At 39.4% G+C, this 19,296-nt stretch overlaps 1 protein-coding gene across 1 annotated transcript in view; it reads right to left on the bottom strand.

The window, feature by feature from the left end:
- The window catches only part of LOC117953973 (xenotropic and polytropic retrovirus receptor 1 homolog), a 35,405-nt gene that overhangs the window by 5,630 nt on the left and 10,479 nt on the right, over nucleotides 1–19,296 (bottom strand). Inside the window, exons 2-5 of the mRNA XM_034887401.1 lie at nucleotides 11,682–11,733; nucleotides 1,447–1,548; nucleotides 1,037–1,260; nucleotides 473–636 (exon numbers count right to left, since the gene is read on the bottom strand). Coding sequence (XP_034743292.1) covers nucleotides 473–636; nucleotides 1,037–1,260; nucleotides 1,447–1,548; nucleotides 11,682–11,733 — 542 coding nt within the window. The remainder of the gene's footprint in view (nucleotides 1–472; nucleotides 637–1,036; nucleotides 1,261–1,446; nucleotides 1,549–11,681; nucleotides 11,734–19,296) is intronic.

Here is a 19,296-nt window from a genome sequence, read left to right on the forward strand (position 1 = left end):
TATATATATATATATATATATATATATACATATATATATATATTCAATTCAATGTTTATCTTTCATGTGATTTAAATTCAACAATGTGTTGTAGTTAAGCAGAAAACTGAAAGTAGCATGTAATGCACGACTAAGTACTCAGTTTATTTATTGCAAGTAATATCATTGTTGCGATATTCAACGTTATCGCATATTTTCCTCATATTATGCAGACCCAGTTGCTATGTCACAGGTGCTACTCAATCAGCAATGACGTGTACAAATCCCGCCGTATTAAAAAGGCAGTGTGGTGACACAACAGGTTGTTTGACACACCGCTGTCTCTCTTCTCTGTCCTCTGCTCTCGGTCTGTGTCATGGATGTATAAGAGCTGCAGGCCTGTGTCTGTTTGACTTTTCCTTAACTTTGACTTCAAATACAGCAATGCTAACAAATCATATGTGAATCTCAGCATGTTCACGTGAATATCTACACATATGTGTGCACCTCGGTCTCAGAGATGAGCTGTGTGATTTTCTTGCATGTGTAAAATGGAGCCACTTCAACATGGACCACCCTCCAGTCAGCCCCCCTCGACGTCTCCAAAATCTTATCATGCTTCTTCAGGATCTTCCTGAAACCTGTGAAGTTCAGGTTCTACAGAGAGAGAGAGAGAGAGAAAGAGAAAAAGGAAGAGAGAGATGTGTTTAAAGAAAGAAGAACCTGTCAAAACCAACTAGTTAAACACTCCAGGTTCCAAATTTTTTCATCCACCAGTCAAGTGGCTAGTGAACGGTCAAATTTTTACCAACCATTCAAAAGATTAACTACGTTTTTTTTTTTGCTGTTATGTGAAGCAGATCTACCAGCTCCGTTATTCAATCATTACCACAATCAATTACCAATACATTCATTACTTAAAGCTTTAGCAGCTAGGTTTATGTATTACTTTGGTTACTGTTTGCATTTTTAACATCTTAGGCGGACAGCTGTCTGTTGGGTATATCTGTTTTGCTTGTCTGCGGGCAGAGATGTAGTCTGAGCGTGTGACCAGCACCTGGTAGTTCTGCAGCAGTATGAGGCTGAGGTAGAACTCGGAGAAGGCCAGCTGCAGGTCCTTTATGTTTCTGTGTTTGCATCGCTCCTGCTGCGACAGGGCGAACACTGTCTTCCTCCTCCGCAGGCCCCGCCCGTTAGCCCAGCTCTCCCTCTGGGCGTCCAATGAGGACTGCAGCTCGTTCTGCAGCGTGGCGAATCGCCGCTGAGCCTCAGCCAGCTTTTCTGAAGGGGAGGAGAACGAAAGCGATTTAAAGATAGAGAGCCTTTGCAGGATAATAAGCACACCAGACTGTGAGAGCTTGAGCTGAATGACTGATTAATAGCTCTTAGGTATATAACGGTGTGTGTGTGTGTGTGTGTGTGTGTGTGTGTGTGTGTGTGTGTGTGTGTGTGTAGAGCAGTCATTACCAGAGTAGAAGGTGTTGATCTTTGCCAGTTCTTTTTCACATGTCTGGAAGAACTTCTCCTCAAACTTGGCGTAGTACCTCTTAACCGTATCCTCGTCTGTGACTGCAGGAAGATAAGAGTTGTTTGATTAGTAAACCTTCCACAACAGAGTGGAGACGCAGCACTAATTATCAGGGGTGGGGGAATCAAAATCGATTCATGTATGTATCGTGATTTGTTTGTTTTTGGCTAGAATCTAGCCATGAAATGTCCCATGACATATGGTCTCTAGAAGTGTATTATTCAACTTTTGCTTTTGTTAAAGGAAGAAAATAAAATGGCAATACTCAAAACTATCAAAGCTAGAATCACAATACAAATCCAATCGGCACCCATGTATTTTGAAAGAATGGAAATTGGGACAAAAGCATATCGTCCCAGCCCTACTAATTAAACCACTTTATTGGACCTGAATGAAGAAAGAAAATAGACAGGAGGGCAGAAAGGGAAGGTGAGGAGAGGAGAACAAAGGCACAACAAGGACAAGTGGGAATGGAGGACTGAATGTGAGAATGTAAATCTCCATGTTTTTGTGCAGCAAATCCCTGTGCTGTCGTGCTCCGGCCAGCAGGTGGAGCGATGGTGCAGCAGCAGGGCATCCAGCTCTGACAACAACTTCCAACAGCTGCATTCTCTCCTTGTTTCACTTTTATTTGTTAACCCTTCAACACTTCTGACGAATCTCATGCATATGAATTACACCTCCAATGCCGTTTGCATACTTCCTTTTCATAAATAATTTTATCCAACACTAAAACAATGTAGGTGTCTCCTTGACTAAGGCAGTGTGGAGATGCAAAGACATTAAAATGTCATCTTCATTCTATTTTGAAAATATTGTTTTATATCTTTAAAGGAAGGCAGAATGTTTTTTTTTAATGACATTTAGACTTATTTATGTCTTTAAATTGTGTGTATTGCATGTCACACTGTGCATAAAGGTCTAATAAAAATCTGTAGAAAACTACATCAGCCTGTATGGCAGTTTGAAATGATCATCAGATTACGTGATGAATGCGTGGTGAATTGTATCGCTACAACACATCAGCTCGGATCATCCATCTGCAACGCTCTCGTACTTAGAAAGAAAAAAAACAGCAAAACAAAAAAACAAGCCTGGGCCATAGTGTTATTGTTTCCGTTTACTATCATTTTTCTTTTGTGTTTTTTTGTTGTCGTTCTGAAACTAAATGTCGCCCCCATGGATGTATAATAAGAAGTGGATCCAGCGCCCGAGGCAGAGCCATGTTCTTTCCTATCAGACTTACCCTGATGTTCGGCACTGCTTCCGCACCGTGCAGCCCACACAGCTGGAACATCACAGACCTCTGGCAACTTCCAGTTAAGTGTGCCGCTAACTTGAATCAAGACTAAAAGGTTTTAATCACACAGGTCCTCTAGACTTTCAATATGTTAATCGGACCAAATTAATCAAATTATTTTCTGGAAAAAGTAAAAACTCTCACAGGGGATAATGCTCAGGAAAATGCATTTTCTGATTTATTAAAATAGGACATGTGATTACTTCACAGGTCTGTAATAACGGCAGGACAGCTGAGTGACAGGTGATTTACGTTGGTAGGCTTATGTGTTTTTTTAAAATAAGATAATGATAATTATTTATATAAAATCATCTGTGAAATCAGATAGACTAAAATGACAAAATTATCAATTTTGGCGAGACTAGATGAATTGAAATGTTCATTATAATATTATAATGATTTGGGGGTGCCGGGCAAACAGCGTCCTGCTTTACTTTTTCCCCTTTCTCTAACTGGGAAAGAATTCAAAATGTTACTTTTCTTAGTAAAACTATTGATAACGCACGGTACAAGTCCTGCATTCAAATGTTTACTTAAGTGAAGAGAGAGGCGTTATATCAGCATAATGTATTTAAAGTTCCTTTAAGTCTGTTACAGGTGGAGTGTTCAACTCGGATGTAATGCTGAATAGTCCAGCGAATAAAATGCCTCATCATTTTTTTCACAAGTTTTTTTTATGCTTTTGACACTTTTTAAAACATTTTTTTCAATTTGATCAATGTTTTGTTTTAAATTCATGGTCCGAAAACGTCAACATAACCTATTTTTTTTTAGTTAAAACGCAGAATTTCAAAGATCTTTGAAAGAGGGGGGGGGCAAGCTAATCACGTTTTGTTTGAAAATATTTTGAACGTCAAAAAGCAGTAACGTCACCCAGCATCGCTTAGAGCACCTTTAAGTGCTTTGGGGGCCTTCTACAAGTTTTACTGGGGTACAGTGGTTCTGATGAAAGCTGCAGGCAGCAGTACAAGAAGCCAGGCAAGCGGCCCATTGAAAACAGCCATGTTTTTAACAGGAACTGCAATAGTAAGAAAAATTACAGATAGGTCAAAACAAAGTCTAGAAAAACAATCTTTTAAAAATTGCGCACGGTCAAGTTTCCCATCAATGTTTAGGACTGTTTTCCAGGTGACGTGACAGCCTGTGGTTTGTGCTCTTTAAGTTGTTTTGGAGAATTATGTTGATATCAATGTTACATGGACTTGTATCCCAAATACCATGCTAAAAACGTTGAGTTCCTTTTACCAGAACAGAGTCCTGTAATTTCCATCAAAAATGGTCACAGAGAACCTGTGTGTCCAACCACTAAGTTGTACCCACGGTCACGTCAACAACAACCCAACAACAGACCGGGCAGGTGGTTTTGAGTCAGACTTTGCAGACTCAGTGATTCACTGGGTTTCAGACTGGCTGCTTTTAGACAAGACACCAAATTAACTAAATTGGAGTATCCCAACTACGACCTCCCCCCCGCCCCCCCCCCCCTCGCTCTCACCAGTGCACAACCCCAAAAATAGATAGGCTACCGCCGTAATCTCCTTATCCATTTTTGGCCTTATTCTGCTCTTTTCTCTGTGTCCCGGCTCAGGTCATGATTATTATAGTTATTATCATTATGACATGTCTGTCCGTCGGTAATAGGCTACACTTTCCATTTGAAAATTGTTGTTTTTTTAGCTCTATTTTTCAGCAACACCCTGCTTTACTCTTAGTTACACACATTCACCCTTGGCAGCCAGCCAGCGCAGAAGAGGTGTGCTAACAGCCATCAGGGCGGACACACAGGACAACCCAAAACATGATAACACACATGTTCTCTCTTACCTCTAATGGCCATGCAGATAGATTTTTTCCATTAGTCTATGTTTTGAGATATCTTTCTCTGAGATTGTCAGCGTCCACTTCAATAAAATGGACGCACATAGAATCTTATTTGTAGTGTTCAGAGCACTAAACCGTTACGTTTCCTCTCTTCCAGTGTCCCCAATTACTGTGGGTAACACATGAGGTCCACATTTTTATCAGGAAATACTCCCCGTTCCTGGTAACCCTTTTCACAGTGTCCACGCTTGTGAAATGACAAGTAGCTGCTGGATTTTTTTTAATTCAAATTTTTGGCGCTTTGAACATTACAAACTTTTACCTCCATTGTGTTGGAGTGGAGAATTACATTTCATAATGTGGCCACATTAAACCAAAACCATCTGTGTGGCTAGTTAGAATCGGAGTTAAATGTAAAATTGGTAACACTTTATTTGAAGGGGTATGCACAAGACTGACATGACACCTGTCATTATTATGACACGACACATGTCATGAACAACGTCGAGTCACGTTGAGTATTCATGACATTTTTCATGTCATTAAGTGTCATTTGGTAAATTACAACACTTTTGAAGCTAAGCTTAGCATTGTCCCGAGATGGCTTTGTCATGACAACTTGACATTAATGAAGACAACAATCTCTTTGTTATGACAACTTGACATTAAGAAAGACAGTACAGCCTTTTCTTTTCTTTGTAATGACAACTTCACCTTAACCAAGGCATCTTAAACTGTCATAAATAACTCATGACAAGCTCAATTATCCAACTTTAATAAACTATTAAAAGTTATGTGTTAACATTACATTAAACTGTCATTAAGTGGTTGTTCTGTACACTGGCTGTCAAGAGAGCATTATAATTGGGTCACAAATATTTTAATTTAACCTCAAGTAAGGTGAAACTATTTGTACCAGTCATGAAGTTTGATTTTGTCAGGAAATGCTTATATGATGGTGTCATGAATAATATCCTTGGAAACATTTGGACTTGTCATTAAGATCTTAAGTCTTAAAAGTTATAAGAAGATGAATATAACAGTATGACCTACAGATTGTCAGAAAATAAATGCTACTTGTCCCTCAGAGTCCAGCTTAGTGTTTGTGCTAAAAAAAAAGGAATAAAAAAAGAGAGATTTAAACAGCCTTCAATTACAATCGCTGAATTTCCTTCTAATTCATGCTATCACAGGATCATTTATGCACTCGTCTGCACTGTGCCTTCACAAACACGTTGTTTTGGGAAATTCCAAAAAGGAAAAAACAATGTATTTCCTGTAATTCTATACTATGCGTTAACATAGTGTAGGGTACATAGGTAGCATAGAGCAACGCTCTCCAGACACACTGACCATTTTGGTGTCTGTGATGTCAGCATTTAACAGTTTAATACCGTGTCCCTGGACAGCCTGCTAAAAGTCCAGTGTATTTTGAAAATGTTCTTATAGTCGTGGTTCTTTTCAAACTTTTTTCCAGTTATTAACAGAAGGGGTGTGTAAAAAAAAAAAAAACAATTCATATTCATGAATCAATTCAAGCTCTACCAATTCAAAATTGTTTTTTTGTTTTTTGCAATGGCTTGTATACTATCAAATGGTCACAGTAACTACATTAACATATAGTGATTTTTTTTTTAATTGAGAATTGTTTTTGAATCAAAAATCAATTTTCAATCAAATCTCAAGCCTAAAAATCCATATCTAATCGTAACTGTTTTTGTTTTTTTTAATCGTGCACCCCTAGCATACCGCATTACTACTTTAAAACCCGGTAGATGAGACAGAGTAACTGCAGCTTGATGTCAAATAAAAAAAAAACATTGACATGAAATTATCATTCCCTCAAATTTTATCCAAAGCTGTCCTCTCTCTTCAGACTACTCCTCAGCTTCTGTATGTTGTATCACTACAACAGCAGAAATGTTCAATTGACTTCTGTAATCAGTCTTCCATTGTTGTGCAAGCACTCACTGATACTGTTACTGAAGTTACATAATCCTGTCGAACTGAACAGCTGATAAAGTCAGTCACATGGAGAAGGAGAGCAGGCCGATCATTAGAGAGGCCATGGAACAAGCTGGAGGGATAAGTGAAGTGATAGATGGTCTGTGGGACTGATATAATTAAACATAACATCTCCACAATCTCCCCGCTTCTCTCAAATTCCTTTGTTTCCTAATTCAGCCTGTTAGTTTATGTACATTTCTACCATTTAACCCTCATGTTGTCCTTGGGTCAGACTTGACCCGTTTTCAGTAAAAACAACAACAATGGGCCATCAAAATCAGCGCTGAAAATGTCAACAGTAAAAATATCAAAAAAACATTGAAAAAGTGACAAAAATGTTGGAAAAAGCAATAATAATGTTAAAAAAAGTGACCAAAACGTTTTGGTTTTTTTTCATGGTTGACAGGAAGACAATACAAGGGTTAAAGATGTTAGAGCAGTAAGCAAATACTATGTTAATGTGCTTGTGTGGTTGCTAAAAAAAAGGTTGTAACTAGACTGTTATTAGATGGTTTATCTGGATCAACCAAAGCACATTTCGAGGATGAAGCCCAACATTCGGCACGAGGCTCACGGGAAACAACAACATTCAAGCCAGCAAACTACATACTGAAGAAAATATAGATTGTGCAATAAGACACAACTGCTTGGTTCATTCAGTGAATCAGTATATTGTGTGAACAGTTACGTTTTTAAAATTACATTTTGGAATACATTTAATATTTTATGTGGCGTTTACTTAGCCGGGGCGCATATGTTCCACCATAACAACTTAGTTCCTTAGATCTTTATGGAGAGCACCGACTCTGTCTGGAGCTTAGCGCCGCTCAAGACGATTGTGATTGGTTTAAAAAAAAAAAAAAGCAAACAGCAATTACTCCAGCGCACTGTGAACATAGGTGTGGCATTGCTCTTACTGTCTATTAGCACGGGTCTTCCAAGTGCAGAACTAGTTTTAGAATTTCGGGATCAAGGTTACACTTATACACCAAAATTTAAAAGAAAGTCGATCATTTTTCCTTACAAATAAAAACTAATTTCTTCAGATGTTCGCAGGACTTACTAATCCCCGCTCATTTTCAATGGTGATGTGTGTTTTGTTGTTGGATTTACCTCTGAGTCTAAGACAAGTCACAGATTTGAAAAAACATTGACATCAGCGTGAGAACAAACAGGAGCATTTATTCATTAGCCAGAAGATGAGAATGGAAGAGCCTGTGAATCACAGTAGATAACAACATGTGACTAGAGACTACTGTAGATTCCATAGAGCCATAAAGAGAGATAATAGAGCTGGGCAACATTTCAATAACATATCCATATTGTGATCCGAGGCTGCATATCGTCTTAGATTTTGGATATTGTTATATCGTAATATGGCATAAGTGTTGTCTTTTCCTGGTTTTAAAGGCTGCCTTACAGTAAAGTGATGTAATTTCCTAAATTTACTAGACTGTTCTGTTATTGGCCTTTACGTACTTAGTCATTACATCCACATCACTGATGATCATTTATGAAAAATCTCATTGTGTAAATATTTGGTAAAAAGCACCAATAGCCAAAACTACAACATGGTTGCGGTATTGATAAAGGTATTTGGTCAAACATATCGTGACATTTGAATTTCTCCACATCGCCGAGCCCTAAGGGATAGTGTCAGACCCGATGTCTGATACCATGGAAATACTTCCCTGTTGGCCGTTTCAATCGCAACTGCTGCAGCTTCCTAGCCAGCCACTTTCACAAGTTTAAAAACACGTTGCTGATCCTGTAGCTTACCTAGTACGTCACAACGATGGAGGTCATTGAAGGTGAGAATGGCGCGGCGTTCTAAATTATCTTCTGACTGTATGAAACCACCCGGGTACTCGTAGTGGACTGCCTTATGCTATACTTCCGACAGTGTGAACGCATTGGGGACTCAAAGTGCGCGGACTGAGACACAGCACTATTGTTTGCACTGGTAATTTTATGAATATCACAGTTTATAAAAATTGAAACGCAGTGAGGGTACAGCCGTTTTATGCACCAGACATAAATAATGCTGACCTTCCTCTTTTTTTATTTTCTACTAGTCTGATTGTGTCTGCTGCCATGTAGTAGTTTGAGTCTTTGACCTTTTTTTCTTTTCTTTTTGTTTTGTCGCTGTTGACCAATTCAGCTCTCTCAGTTCAGATCTCTCTTTTCTTTTTAGAGTATGATGACCATCTCATGACAATAACAACACAGCAAAACACCGTGCCATCGGATCAATACGCAGCTGGCAAGGGAAGCCGATTACAGTGCAAGTGAACTGTTTAAGAAGTTATTTGAGAGCCATGAGCATGGCTTTCGGCATGTGTGGGCAGGCTTGTGTCTTTTTTGATGGTCTGGTAAAAAAAACTTTACAAATGATATTGTTTTGTGGCTGATCATGATTTGCTCTATGGGTTATGTTCTGTCACGTCAAATTTCTGACTGCAAATAGGCAACTTTTGTCAAAATAAGATGAAAGGAAATACATGTTGTGCTAGTCAGGCTGTTTTGTTTAGCTTTGAGAGTGTGCAGTTCAGGGGCATAAAGAGGCCTGTCATTACATGATGAAAAATAAAGCCTCTGATAACTGGTTTTAAGACTCTTTGAGGCCTTACATTTTGGTCATGCTGCGGCTGCTGTGTTCGTGTATTTTCAAAAAGACACATAATTAAGCAATAATGCAGGATGAGGTAGCCCCATATAAAAAGTAATTTAGTAGCTGGAGGTAAAAATACAAAATAAAAACCGCACATACCAATCTTGATGGCACTGTATAATATACACTTCACCTTTACATTCCTGTTAACATTCACTTTAGTCATTTTGGAATCACTGTAGTGTCTACCACAAATTATTATTTTACATTTCAAATATGTATATTGTATCTCTGTATTTTAACTTTGCACCATTATGTCTTAGTTTCTCTATTTCTTTAAGGCAGCTGATTCAGAACGCTGCTGCTCGGGTCCTCACTAAGACCAAGAGACTGGATCACATCACTCCAGTCCTCACTAAGACCAAGAGACTGGATCACATCACTCCAGTCCTCACTAAGACCAAGAGACTGGATCACATCACTCCAGTTCTGAAGTCTTTACACTGGCTTCCTGTACCTCAAAGAATTGATTTCAAAGTACTTTTGCTAGTTTATAAATCACTCAATGGTTTAGGGCCAAAATACATTTCTGATCTGCTACTACACTATGACCCCCCCAGACCTCTCAGGTCATCTGGGACAGGTCTACTTTCTGTCCCCAGAGTCAGAACTAAACAGGGTGAAGCAGCGTTCAGTTTCTATGCTCCTCATATCTGGAATAAACTCCCAGAAACCTGCAGAGCCGCTGCTACTCTCGGTTCTTTTAAATCAAGGCTGAAGACCTTTCTTTTTGATGTTGCCTTTCTTTAAATGATGTTCTTTTAATGTTTAATTTCTTATGCTGTACTGTAACTTTTATTCTTGTGTTTTATGTGTCTTAATGTTTCTATTTTTATTTCACGTGTTTTATCTGTTTTTATTTTTTAACTGATTTTGTGTAAAGCACTTTGAATTGCCCTGTTGCTGAAATGTGCTCTACAAATAAAGCTGCCTTGCCTCGCCTAGCCTAAGGGGCGGGATTTTCTCTTTTCTTTTTTTACCTTTTTGATTGTTATTTGATTATTTCATTAGTGATGGGAAACTGAGAACTAAGATGTTGATTGCCAACAACTGCTTCGGTGCAATTGTTGCACATGACAACAACGAATTTGAAATGAAGAGGAAAGACATTTTCTCTGTCAAGTCCATGGTTTTCTACAGCAGAACTCCACAGAGTGCTTTATCACGCTTATACCATGAAGCGTTAGTATTGTTGTCACAGGAGTATTTATTGGAATGAGATAATCATTTTATCCACTGCCACAAAAAAGGGAAGTTTCCACTGTTTCCTAAGCTGTGTATTTTCCGATGCTTCCCAGCAAACTGTAAACTTAAAAATACAAAAAGAAGAAGCAGTTATATTTTGATGACTAAAGAAGGGCTCAAAATACTTTTATATTGTGTACATGCACTGGTGCATGGAGTTTTTAAAAATACATGCATGCATTTGTTACTCCCAAAGTAGGAGGCCACATTTTTTTTTTAATCTTAGCTTCCATAAAGCTAAATCATTTCAATTTCCAAAATGAAACAATGTTCATCATATAGACCGTTTTGCTTTCTCTGATGTCTCCAAACGTCACAGCTGATCACATGTGACCGTACCACCGGGAAGGATTCACAGTTCACTTCACATTTCTAACACTATTAAAACTCTAAATGTAAATGTTTTAACCAAAACTAGTCCATCCAAACCACTATGTTGAGCACTGATGCCCTGAAATTAGGTGGGAAGTGGGAGAATCACATTTAAAAATGACAGCTCCACTTGCATGACCTCAGGAATGGTTGTCACTAAGTTGTTAAGCCCATCAGGATTTAGTGGACTGGTTGTGCAGAAAGGCCCTGCTGGGATTCTTAAGGATTTAAAGCTTCAGGGCACAACTTTTTTTATTACAATGAACGTTCGTTACATTCAAGCCGTTACCAAATGAGTTGCTACATAGCTAATTAAGACTAACAGCTCCACACAACTCTCTCTGGATTCCTCAGCACGACTGTGTTTAGAAATTGGTGTCGTCCGGCGACTTTTGCACTCGAGTGAAGATAATTTCCTCTTCTGAAGAGTTCGTTGTGTTTTTTTAAATCCTCTGTGCCCTCCTTGGAGACTAGCAACTGTGGGAGGAGGGGAGGGAAGTGGTGCACGATCTCGGAGGGCTTGTATCATGTGGACAGAATGGTTGTCATTGCTTAGAATTCCTCATAGGGGACACAGAAATAACGCTCTATAGCTTTCTAAGTCTTTTTCACATTAATAAGGGTCCTGCTAATTGGCTTTACAATTGCAACTTCCTTGCTCAAAGGTCATCAGCCACTTACTAATCAAGCAGACCTTATTGATCTCTGTCCGTGTGTGTGTGTGTGTGTGTGTGTGTGTGTGCTTGTAAAAGGAATACCTTCAATAGATGGGGCCTGGTCCTGAGCAGCATACAGCATCTCTTTGAAGGCCTGCAGACACAACGAGAGAGAAAGGATCAAACAATTAATTATTTATTAAACAATTACATGAAGTATTCATCTTGTGAAACGTCTCCACGACGTTGAAAGGGCGAGTGCTATTTTATGTACCATCAATGTGAGCCCTATTACATAATGTCAAAATGCCCCCATACCTTTAGATCCCGTTGGATTCAAGTTTCTTTTTGCCAAAACAAACAAGGAACTGTCCAGCTCAATAGTTTTTTTGCTCAATAGTTATCATACTCAGACAATGAAGGTTAAAGTAATGACAGAAATGGTTATTGTAGCAGTATAAATATAAGAGCTATTAAAGATGAGTTCCAAAACAGTACTGAATCACAACTTCTGTGATTAGTCCCAATATTTAATAATTAGTTCAAACTTGATTATCACATCATTATTACAGTGTTTAACTTGAATACCATACTTCTTAGGTCCTTACGGGTTTAAACCTACAAAGAGTGTGACGTGCAGGATAAGGCATCACACCCTTAAAGCTATGGTGTTTAGTTTCTGTCCCCCCCCCGTGAGAAATTCTAAGTAATGACAACAAAACGGGCGGCGCATCCACATGATACAAGCCTTCGGTGATCGTGCATCACCCCCACCCCTTTTCCACGCTATTGCTTGTAACCAAGGAGGACAAGCATGATTAAAAAAAACAAAACATGGACACTTCAGAGAGGTAAGAGGTAATTATCTTCCCTCGATTTTTCTGCACTCAAAAGTCACCGGATGACACCATTTTCTAAACATAGCCATACTGAGAAGCACAAAGAGAGTTTTGTGGATTTGCATATTTGTGACATCGTTACACAATAATTTGCATAAAGCCTAGGTTTTGTCAGCAAGATAGACAAAAAGAAATAGAACTCTTTAGCCGAATAATCATAAATTAAATACAGGAATTTATTTATATTTCTTTTGCCTTATAAATATATCTGAGGTAGCCTTTCTTTGAAGTAAAAAAGAATTTATACAATGGGAGGGAGAGGGCTCAGATGCGTCTTTCTCACGTCACTTCCCGCTGTCCCTTGTACCTACACCAGCCCCTGCACCCTGTCCCTTCACCCCCTTTCTACCTGCATGCGCACTGTGCACAGTTGTGCCGCACATGAGGAGAGAGGGGACAGTTTTGGCGGCCACAGGAAAAAAAATACTTTGCGTGCTCGCTGGACAATACTGGCGACTTTAATTTTTATTTTTATTTATTTTTTGTGGAAGGAAGTCACAAAAGGGCTCTGAAAAGTTGCTAAATCTAGCGACAAAGTCACTGAGTTGGCAGCACTGACAGACGCTTTCTGTAGGAATATCTGTAGGCTCATTAAAGATGTTTTACTCCTTCTTTTAAGCTTGTCTGATTGGGACTGATAGCTGGGCCACTCAGGAATTGCTTTTTGGCTGCTTGTGGCCCGCAGGCCGCCATTTCTTTGGGTCCGCTGTACATAGATGAATCTGTTTTCACAGGGCTAAAGAGCAAAGTTTGGTGTTATGACACCACTACATTTCAGATAAACAAAATTAAGAAAAGAAGATTCAAAGGCAAACATGAATGGAAGAAATGAGATGCAGTCGCAGCGTCTTGTTCACGGACAGTTAAACAGGGTGGAGCAGTGTAGGAGCAGAGCCTGGCTTAACCAGTTAGGCAGCCTCATCTTTAAAAAGTACAGCACCCTGCCATCCAAAACCTTCAACTGGTAGCCAACCATCTGCAAAGTCTGAAGGTGGGAGAAGGCTGAAAAATGCACAGCTTGCTAAATTAAATGTCTGTTGTACTGTAACCACAACATAGGCTCCTCAGGCTTATGCTAAGTGTTGGGTGACATGACCGATGAGGCCACATCAACTTTTAACAAGTCAGCTGTCTACATCTTGCTATGCCGTTTACATTTTAATATATTGGATCGTTGTCACTACTGCAAATCACCAAACAGGACTGCTTTATCACAACATTCATTATTACTATTGCATCAATCAAATATGCTGGACATATGCCCATAAATGACATCCAGGGGCTTTATTTAACTAAAAAAACTTGACTGAAATACTACCTAGACCTGGACAGTTCTGTCTGGTCGTTTTATCCGCAGACAGTTTCTTAATTAATTTTCCAGAAAACGTAATATATCACAATATATACCATAAAATCACATTGACTGTTACGGAGGATTTTATACATGTCTCCCACTCCTATTAGATACTAAAGAGTATACACTCATGTGCACATCTGAAAAACGATTAGGTCATCACCGTCTCATTATTTTATGCATGGCTTTAGATGATCTCTCCCTTGCTGTGACTGACACAACCACTAAGCTTATGAAAATGATTGCGCATTGACGTCACTAATGTGAGTTATGCGAGCGTATGAAGTCATTTGCACCTAAGCCCTCCAAAACCCACGGAAAACCCTGATCCAGATGCAAACCTGAAACCTTTTACAACACCACACAGCGGGGACATCAATGTGCCAGAAGTTATTCTTTAATCGCAGTTGCCAATATTTTGACCAGGATGTGACATTTGAGTGAAAACCCTAATTGAAAATTGCATGTATCGTGGTCTTTAAAATCAATTATTTCCCCTAGAATTGTTATTTTCAATTTTCTTTTCACCAGTGATTCATCTAAACGTTTTCTGTCTATACCGTACCGTCGATGGCAACTACATCAGGAAAACAGAGCAAAAGCAGGAAATGCCGAAAATCCATTTATGTACTTCTTTACAAATGAAATGATGTCTGTCAGACTGACTGACTGACATGTGATGTGCATTCTCTTTAGAAAACAGTTTTAGAAATTCCTCAAGAAAAATTCCAATACTCAACCCTATCAAATTGCAATAAATGTAAACCACAGCACAAATCGAATCGGCACCCATGTCTTGTGAAAGAATCCAAATCGGGAATGCTGTGTGTTAAGAAATCTGCAGTGCACTGTATGCTGCAGCTCATGTCTGCTCTGGAGAGGGCGACTAGACGACAGTCATTCAGTCTCATTAAGTACTGGTGGGACAGCGGGACAGTGTCCCTCTTTCATGCGCTCTCGCTCAAGGGTTAGATAGCAGAGCGGTCAGTCAGTCAGTCAGTCAGTCAGTCAGTGTCTCAGAATGCCAAACGAGCACAAGACCACAATGGCTTCATTATGTGCCGGACTGCTTGCCGACCAGCCGAAGAGCGGGAGAGCCGGCTTCTGCACCAAACAGCAGAGCAAGCCAAGGTCATGCTACGGCCCACACAGCCAGCCGGGACTCACTGTTTCAGCAGTGCAGTCGCTCCAACAACGTAAACAAGACATCAAACTGCAAATATGGACACGGAAATCAGTAAGAAGGCAGGAAGTTGAATTGTTGAGTGTATTTGATTATCCAGATTTACATTTAGAGTATGAGTGTGTATAAATTCCTAGATCACCCAAAACTACAATCAGCTGTAAATACAGGAGGAATTAGTGTTGCTCTGACATTCCTGTGAGAAGGGGTGGGGGGTCCTGCAGAAACCTTTTTTACCCAGACACATAGAGAACACCTTTATATCAAGCTTTAATGGTCGCGTAGTAACAACAGATCAAAAATCACCTGGGTTTTAGATAGATAGATAGATAGATAGATGTTTATTGATCCCAAGAAAAATGGGAAATTCCTGTGTTACAGCAGCAAAATCAGTCACAAAGCACAAGATATAAATATAAATTAAATACTAGAAAAAATATACATACATACAATTTACATGAAATAATAATAGGAATAAAGTAAAATGACAAATATATTTGAATATGTACAGGATGGGGGAACAAAAATGTGCAACTGCTTAAATAATATGCTAAAATGTGCTAAAATGTAAAAATGTAGGCTACATGTAAATGTAAATAAACTACATTTACAAACTAAATTTACTAGTCTATATCCACAACGTTCCACTTCCGGGATTGCTCTGTTGCAGATATTCTAGTCGTTCCAGGCTGAAGCCTCAAACATGCTTGTGAACGTCCCCTTCTCTCACAGTGATCTTCCATGTCAGAGGCTCAGTCGTGTTTAAAGGTGGAGAATCAGCTTCTCACAACACAAAACATGAGGTGGTCAGATGTTATGTGATAAAGTAGATGAACAGATTATATATGTTTCCCTAATTATTTGATGCATGTCTTATTAGATCATATGTATAGACAACAAAACCTATTTTATTTTTCCTTTTGGACATTTTTTAGTTTTTTTCATGCCCTTTTAGACATTCTGTTTTCTGATTTGCACAAATCAACACAAAAAAAGAATATATGCATATATATATGCGGGCACACACACAAACACACACACACACACACACTTTAATATTCAATTAGCACATCAGAATTGGGCATTGAATCGCTAGAGAGAATGGCGATGCATCTATTTATCTATCATTATTTTTCCCACCCATATTCAACATTGTCACAGGTAACCCTCCAATTAGCTTTTATTTAGGTAGAATAATGCAGCATATAAGCCTATTTTTAGAAGTGAAAAAAAAAATCCAAAAGGGTCAAAAATTAATCAGAAAAAAACGGAAATTCAAAAAAATAAAAACTGATTTCATAGGGCCCTACATACGCACCAAAACAGGTTCCTTCCTGAGGCTATTTCACAGAGGTGCCGTTGCTCCTAGCGGGGCTTGGCGCCACACAAGACAATTGTGATTGGTTTAAAGATATCCAATGAACCAGAGCACATTCCACCCCCCCCCATCCATAAATAATGTGTGGACCCTCCTTCGCAGCGCTGTGGAGGAAGGTCTGGCAATGCCAGACTCGGGTTTTACTGATTGACTATAGAAACAAGTATTTATTACTGCCACTGAAACCTGAGAAAATAAGCACTAAATATGTTTACTATCAGAGTGACGGCTGACTCATATTTACGGGTCCAGGATGGGCTGAATGTGCATCAGCAGGTCCGTGTTAAATACGTCTGGTGTATGAAATGTCTGTATCCCCGCCACAACATCAACATTTAACACCACATATTGATTTTCTATTTTAGGAGCTGTGTGCCCCACTCTCGCTCTGTCACACAAACACATTGGGTGCGTTCTTAAATAGTCACTTTGAGCTGCAGAGCGCACTCTGACACAAACTGGACCAATAGTTAATTTGAAGCACTCTTGCAATATATGTACCATATTTAAAGTACCACACTCTTGGAGTGCAGAGCGTAGGCGACTTTGCACGGCAAAAACAGAGCAAAAATGTACAAAAAAATGGTGGAACGGTACATGTATTCTTATTGAACCGAAATAGTACGGCCGTCTCGGTTCGGTACATGAATTTACACAGAGAATACACAGTATACAAATAAATAAAACTTGCGTGCAAATTAATAATGTAATGCGGAAACTACTGTCAGATACGCAGGTTCAAGGGACACCTCATCTGTAGCCCCGCCTTAGCTCCAAGGCTAGCTGAGCTCAAACCTACATGCAGTTTTTTATCAGGTCGACGGTCCAGTGAGTGAGTCAGAGACAGCATAACTAAAGCCCATTAAAGTTAGAGGACCGCCGGCCTCTTTAAGATCGCAAGTTTTGGAAAACTTTGAGACTGTCTACAGTATGCTTCTGTGCCATCCATGCCTCAAAAACGTTGGTCTTGGGGTCAGTTCCAGTAGTACAGGCGGGATAGTGGTGGATAAGACGAGGACTGTGTGTCTGCGTTGTTCAGCAGTTGTTAAAAGATGATGCATTTTCCATTTTATAGCCAATTGTTATATTTTGATTACAAGTTCCAGATGGAGTCTGGAGATGATGTGGGGTACTTATTATTTACTATTTACATCTGACTATACACACTTATGTGTATGTACTGTATGTCACTACGTGTTACAGCCTATGAGGCAAAATGTACTGTCTCCAGACATGTACAAATCAGAAAACAGTGACTGAAAGAGTGCAGAAAGATAATAGGGTTTGTGTATAAACACATGATCTAATAAGAAAAACATAAAATAATTAGGCAAACACATAAAGGCTGTTGATCATCTTCATCCCATTACATCTGACCACCTCATGTTTCATGATCTAAGAAGCTGATTCTCCACCTTTAAACACGACTGAGCCTCTGACATGGAAGATCACTGTGAGAGAAGGGGACGTTCACAAGCATGTTTAAGGCTTCAGCCTGGAACGACTACAAAATTAAAACCACTGTAGACAAAACATTTCATTAAAACTTGAGTGTGACAAATACAGCATATGTCAAAATCTAACAAGCAGATTTATATGTAACTTTTTTTTAAATCACGCACGGAAATGTACGTAAAAAAAATGATTACTTTGAGATGCATCGATAATCGGTTTAGAATCGAATCTTTGGCCTCTGAATCGGAACCGTGAGGTGCTCAGAGAGTCCCCCCCCCCTACCCAAAACTAGCTGTGACTATAAGAGCGAAGGGCCGTATTGGTGTTGTTCTGATATTGGAGTGACAAACGGGGGTCCTGCTGAATACTTTTTTAACCCAGACACAGAGAGAACACCTGTAGATACACATACTATAATGTAATTCATGACTGCGAGTAACAACAAATCATTGTTTTACTTGATTGACTACAATGAGGGACAATTTAAGAAAAGTATTCAGGATACATAAAAACTTTTGCCACTGTAACACGAGAGATTAAGCGTCTACCGCTGAGAACCTTTATTTATTTTAGTCAACATTCCCACCAGCTCCTCTGCTGTTACTGTATTTTTCCTGCACCACCAAGAAAAATAGCTTCTTTTCACAGAAATGCAACTGTAGCATGAGTATGAGTAGACTTTAATTCCCTAGTTAGGACCCCTGTTTCTTTCAAAAACCACCCAGGGACCACATTTCCCAAAATGCTGTGTGGGAAAAAGACAACCCTTCAGATAGGGAATCACATAGACGGACTGCACACGTTTTTTTTCTACATGTTTTTTAATGCTGGTGGAGATTGTTGATAGTGAAGATGTCATTATGCGAGTCAGGGTAAAAAGCAGCACTCTCTCCTTTTTCAGAAGCAACCACCTATCCCAATCAAGCAAAGCTATATACTTTCTACGGGAGTCAACTCTTTGCGTTCAATGACATTTAACATTTAAGCTTGTTTTGTTGATCTCCGAGTAATGTAACATGACTGGATATATTTGGCTGTGTGTTATATTGGCACTAAACACAGAGCAAGACAGGGCATGGTGTCTTTTACTGTGACGATAATTTCTGATGACAGAGGGCTTTGTTTGCCAATCTGATGTCATGCTATCATCAGCAGCAAACGCATGCACAAACACACCCGCAGACACATCTGGGCGCAAAACTTCCCCACACTTTCCCCTGAGCCCCATGTGTGAATGTCTTTCTACGTTTGAGTGTGTGTGTGTGTGTGTGTGTGTGTGCATGTGTGTGCATGTGTGTGGTCAGTAGGCAGGATCAGCAGGTGCTAAGGCGCAAGGTTCCAAAACAAAACACACGCAGCTCAACAAGAAGGGCAGCTCTGCTTATCCTCACAGAAGATTATCCTACTTACGTCCTTTTCCCCTTCTCCACCTCTCTCAGACACACACA

This window comes from Etheostoma cragini, chromosome 12 (assembly GCF_013103735.1).
Source record: "Etheostoma cragini isolate CJK2018 chromosome 12, CSU_Ecrag_1.0, whole genome shotgun sequence".
NCBI classification, from domain to species: Eukaryota; Metazoa; Chordata; class Actinopteri; order Perciformes; family Percidae; genus Etheostoma; species Etheostoma cragini.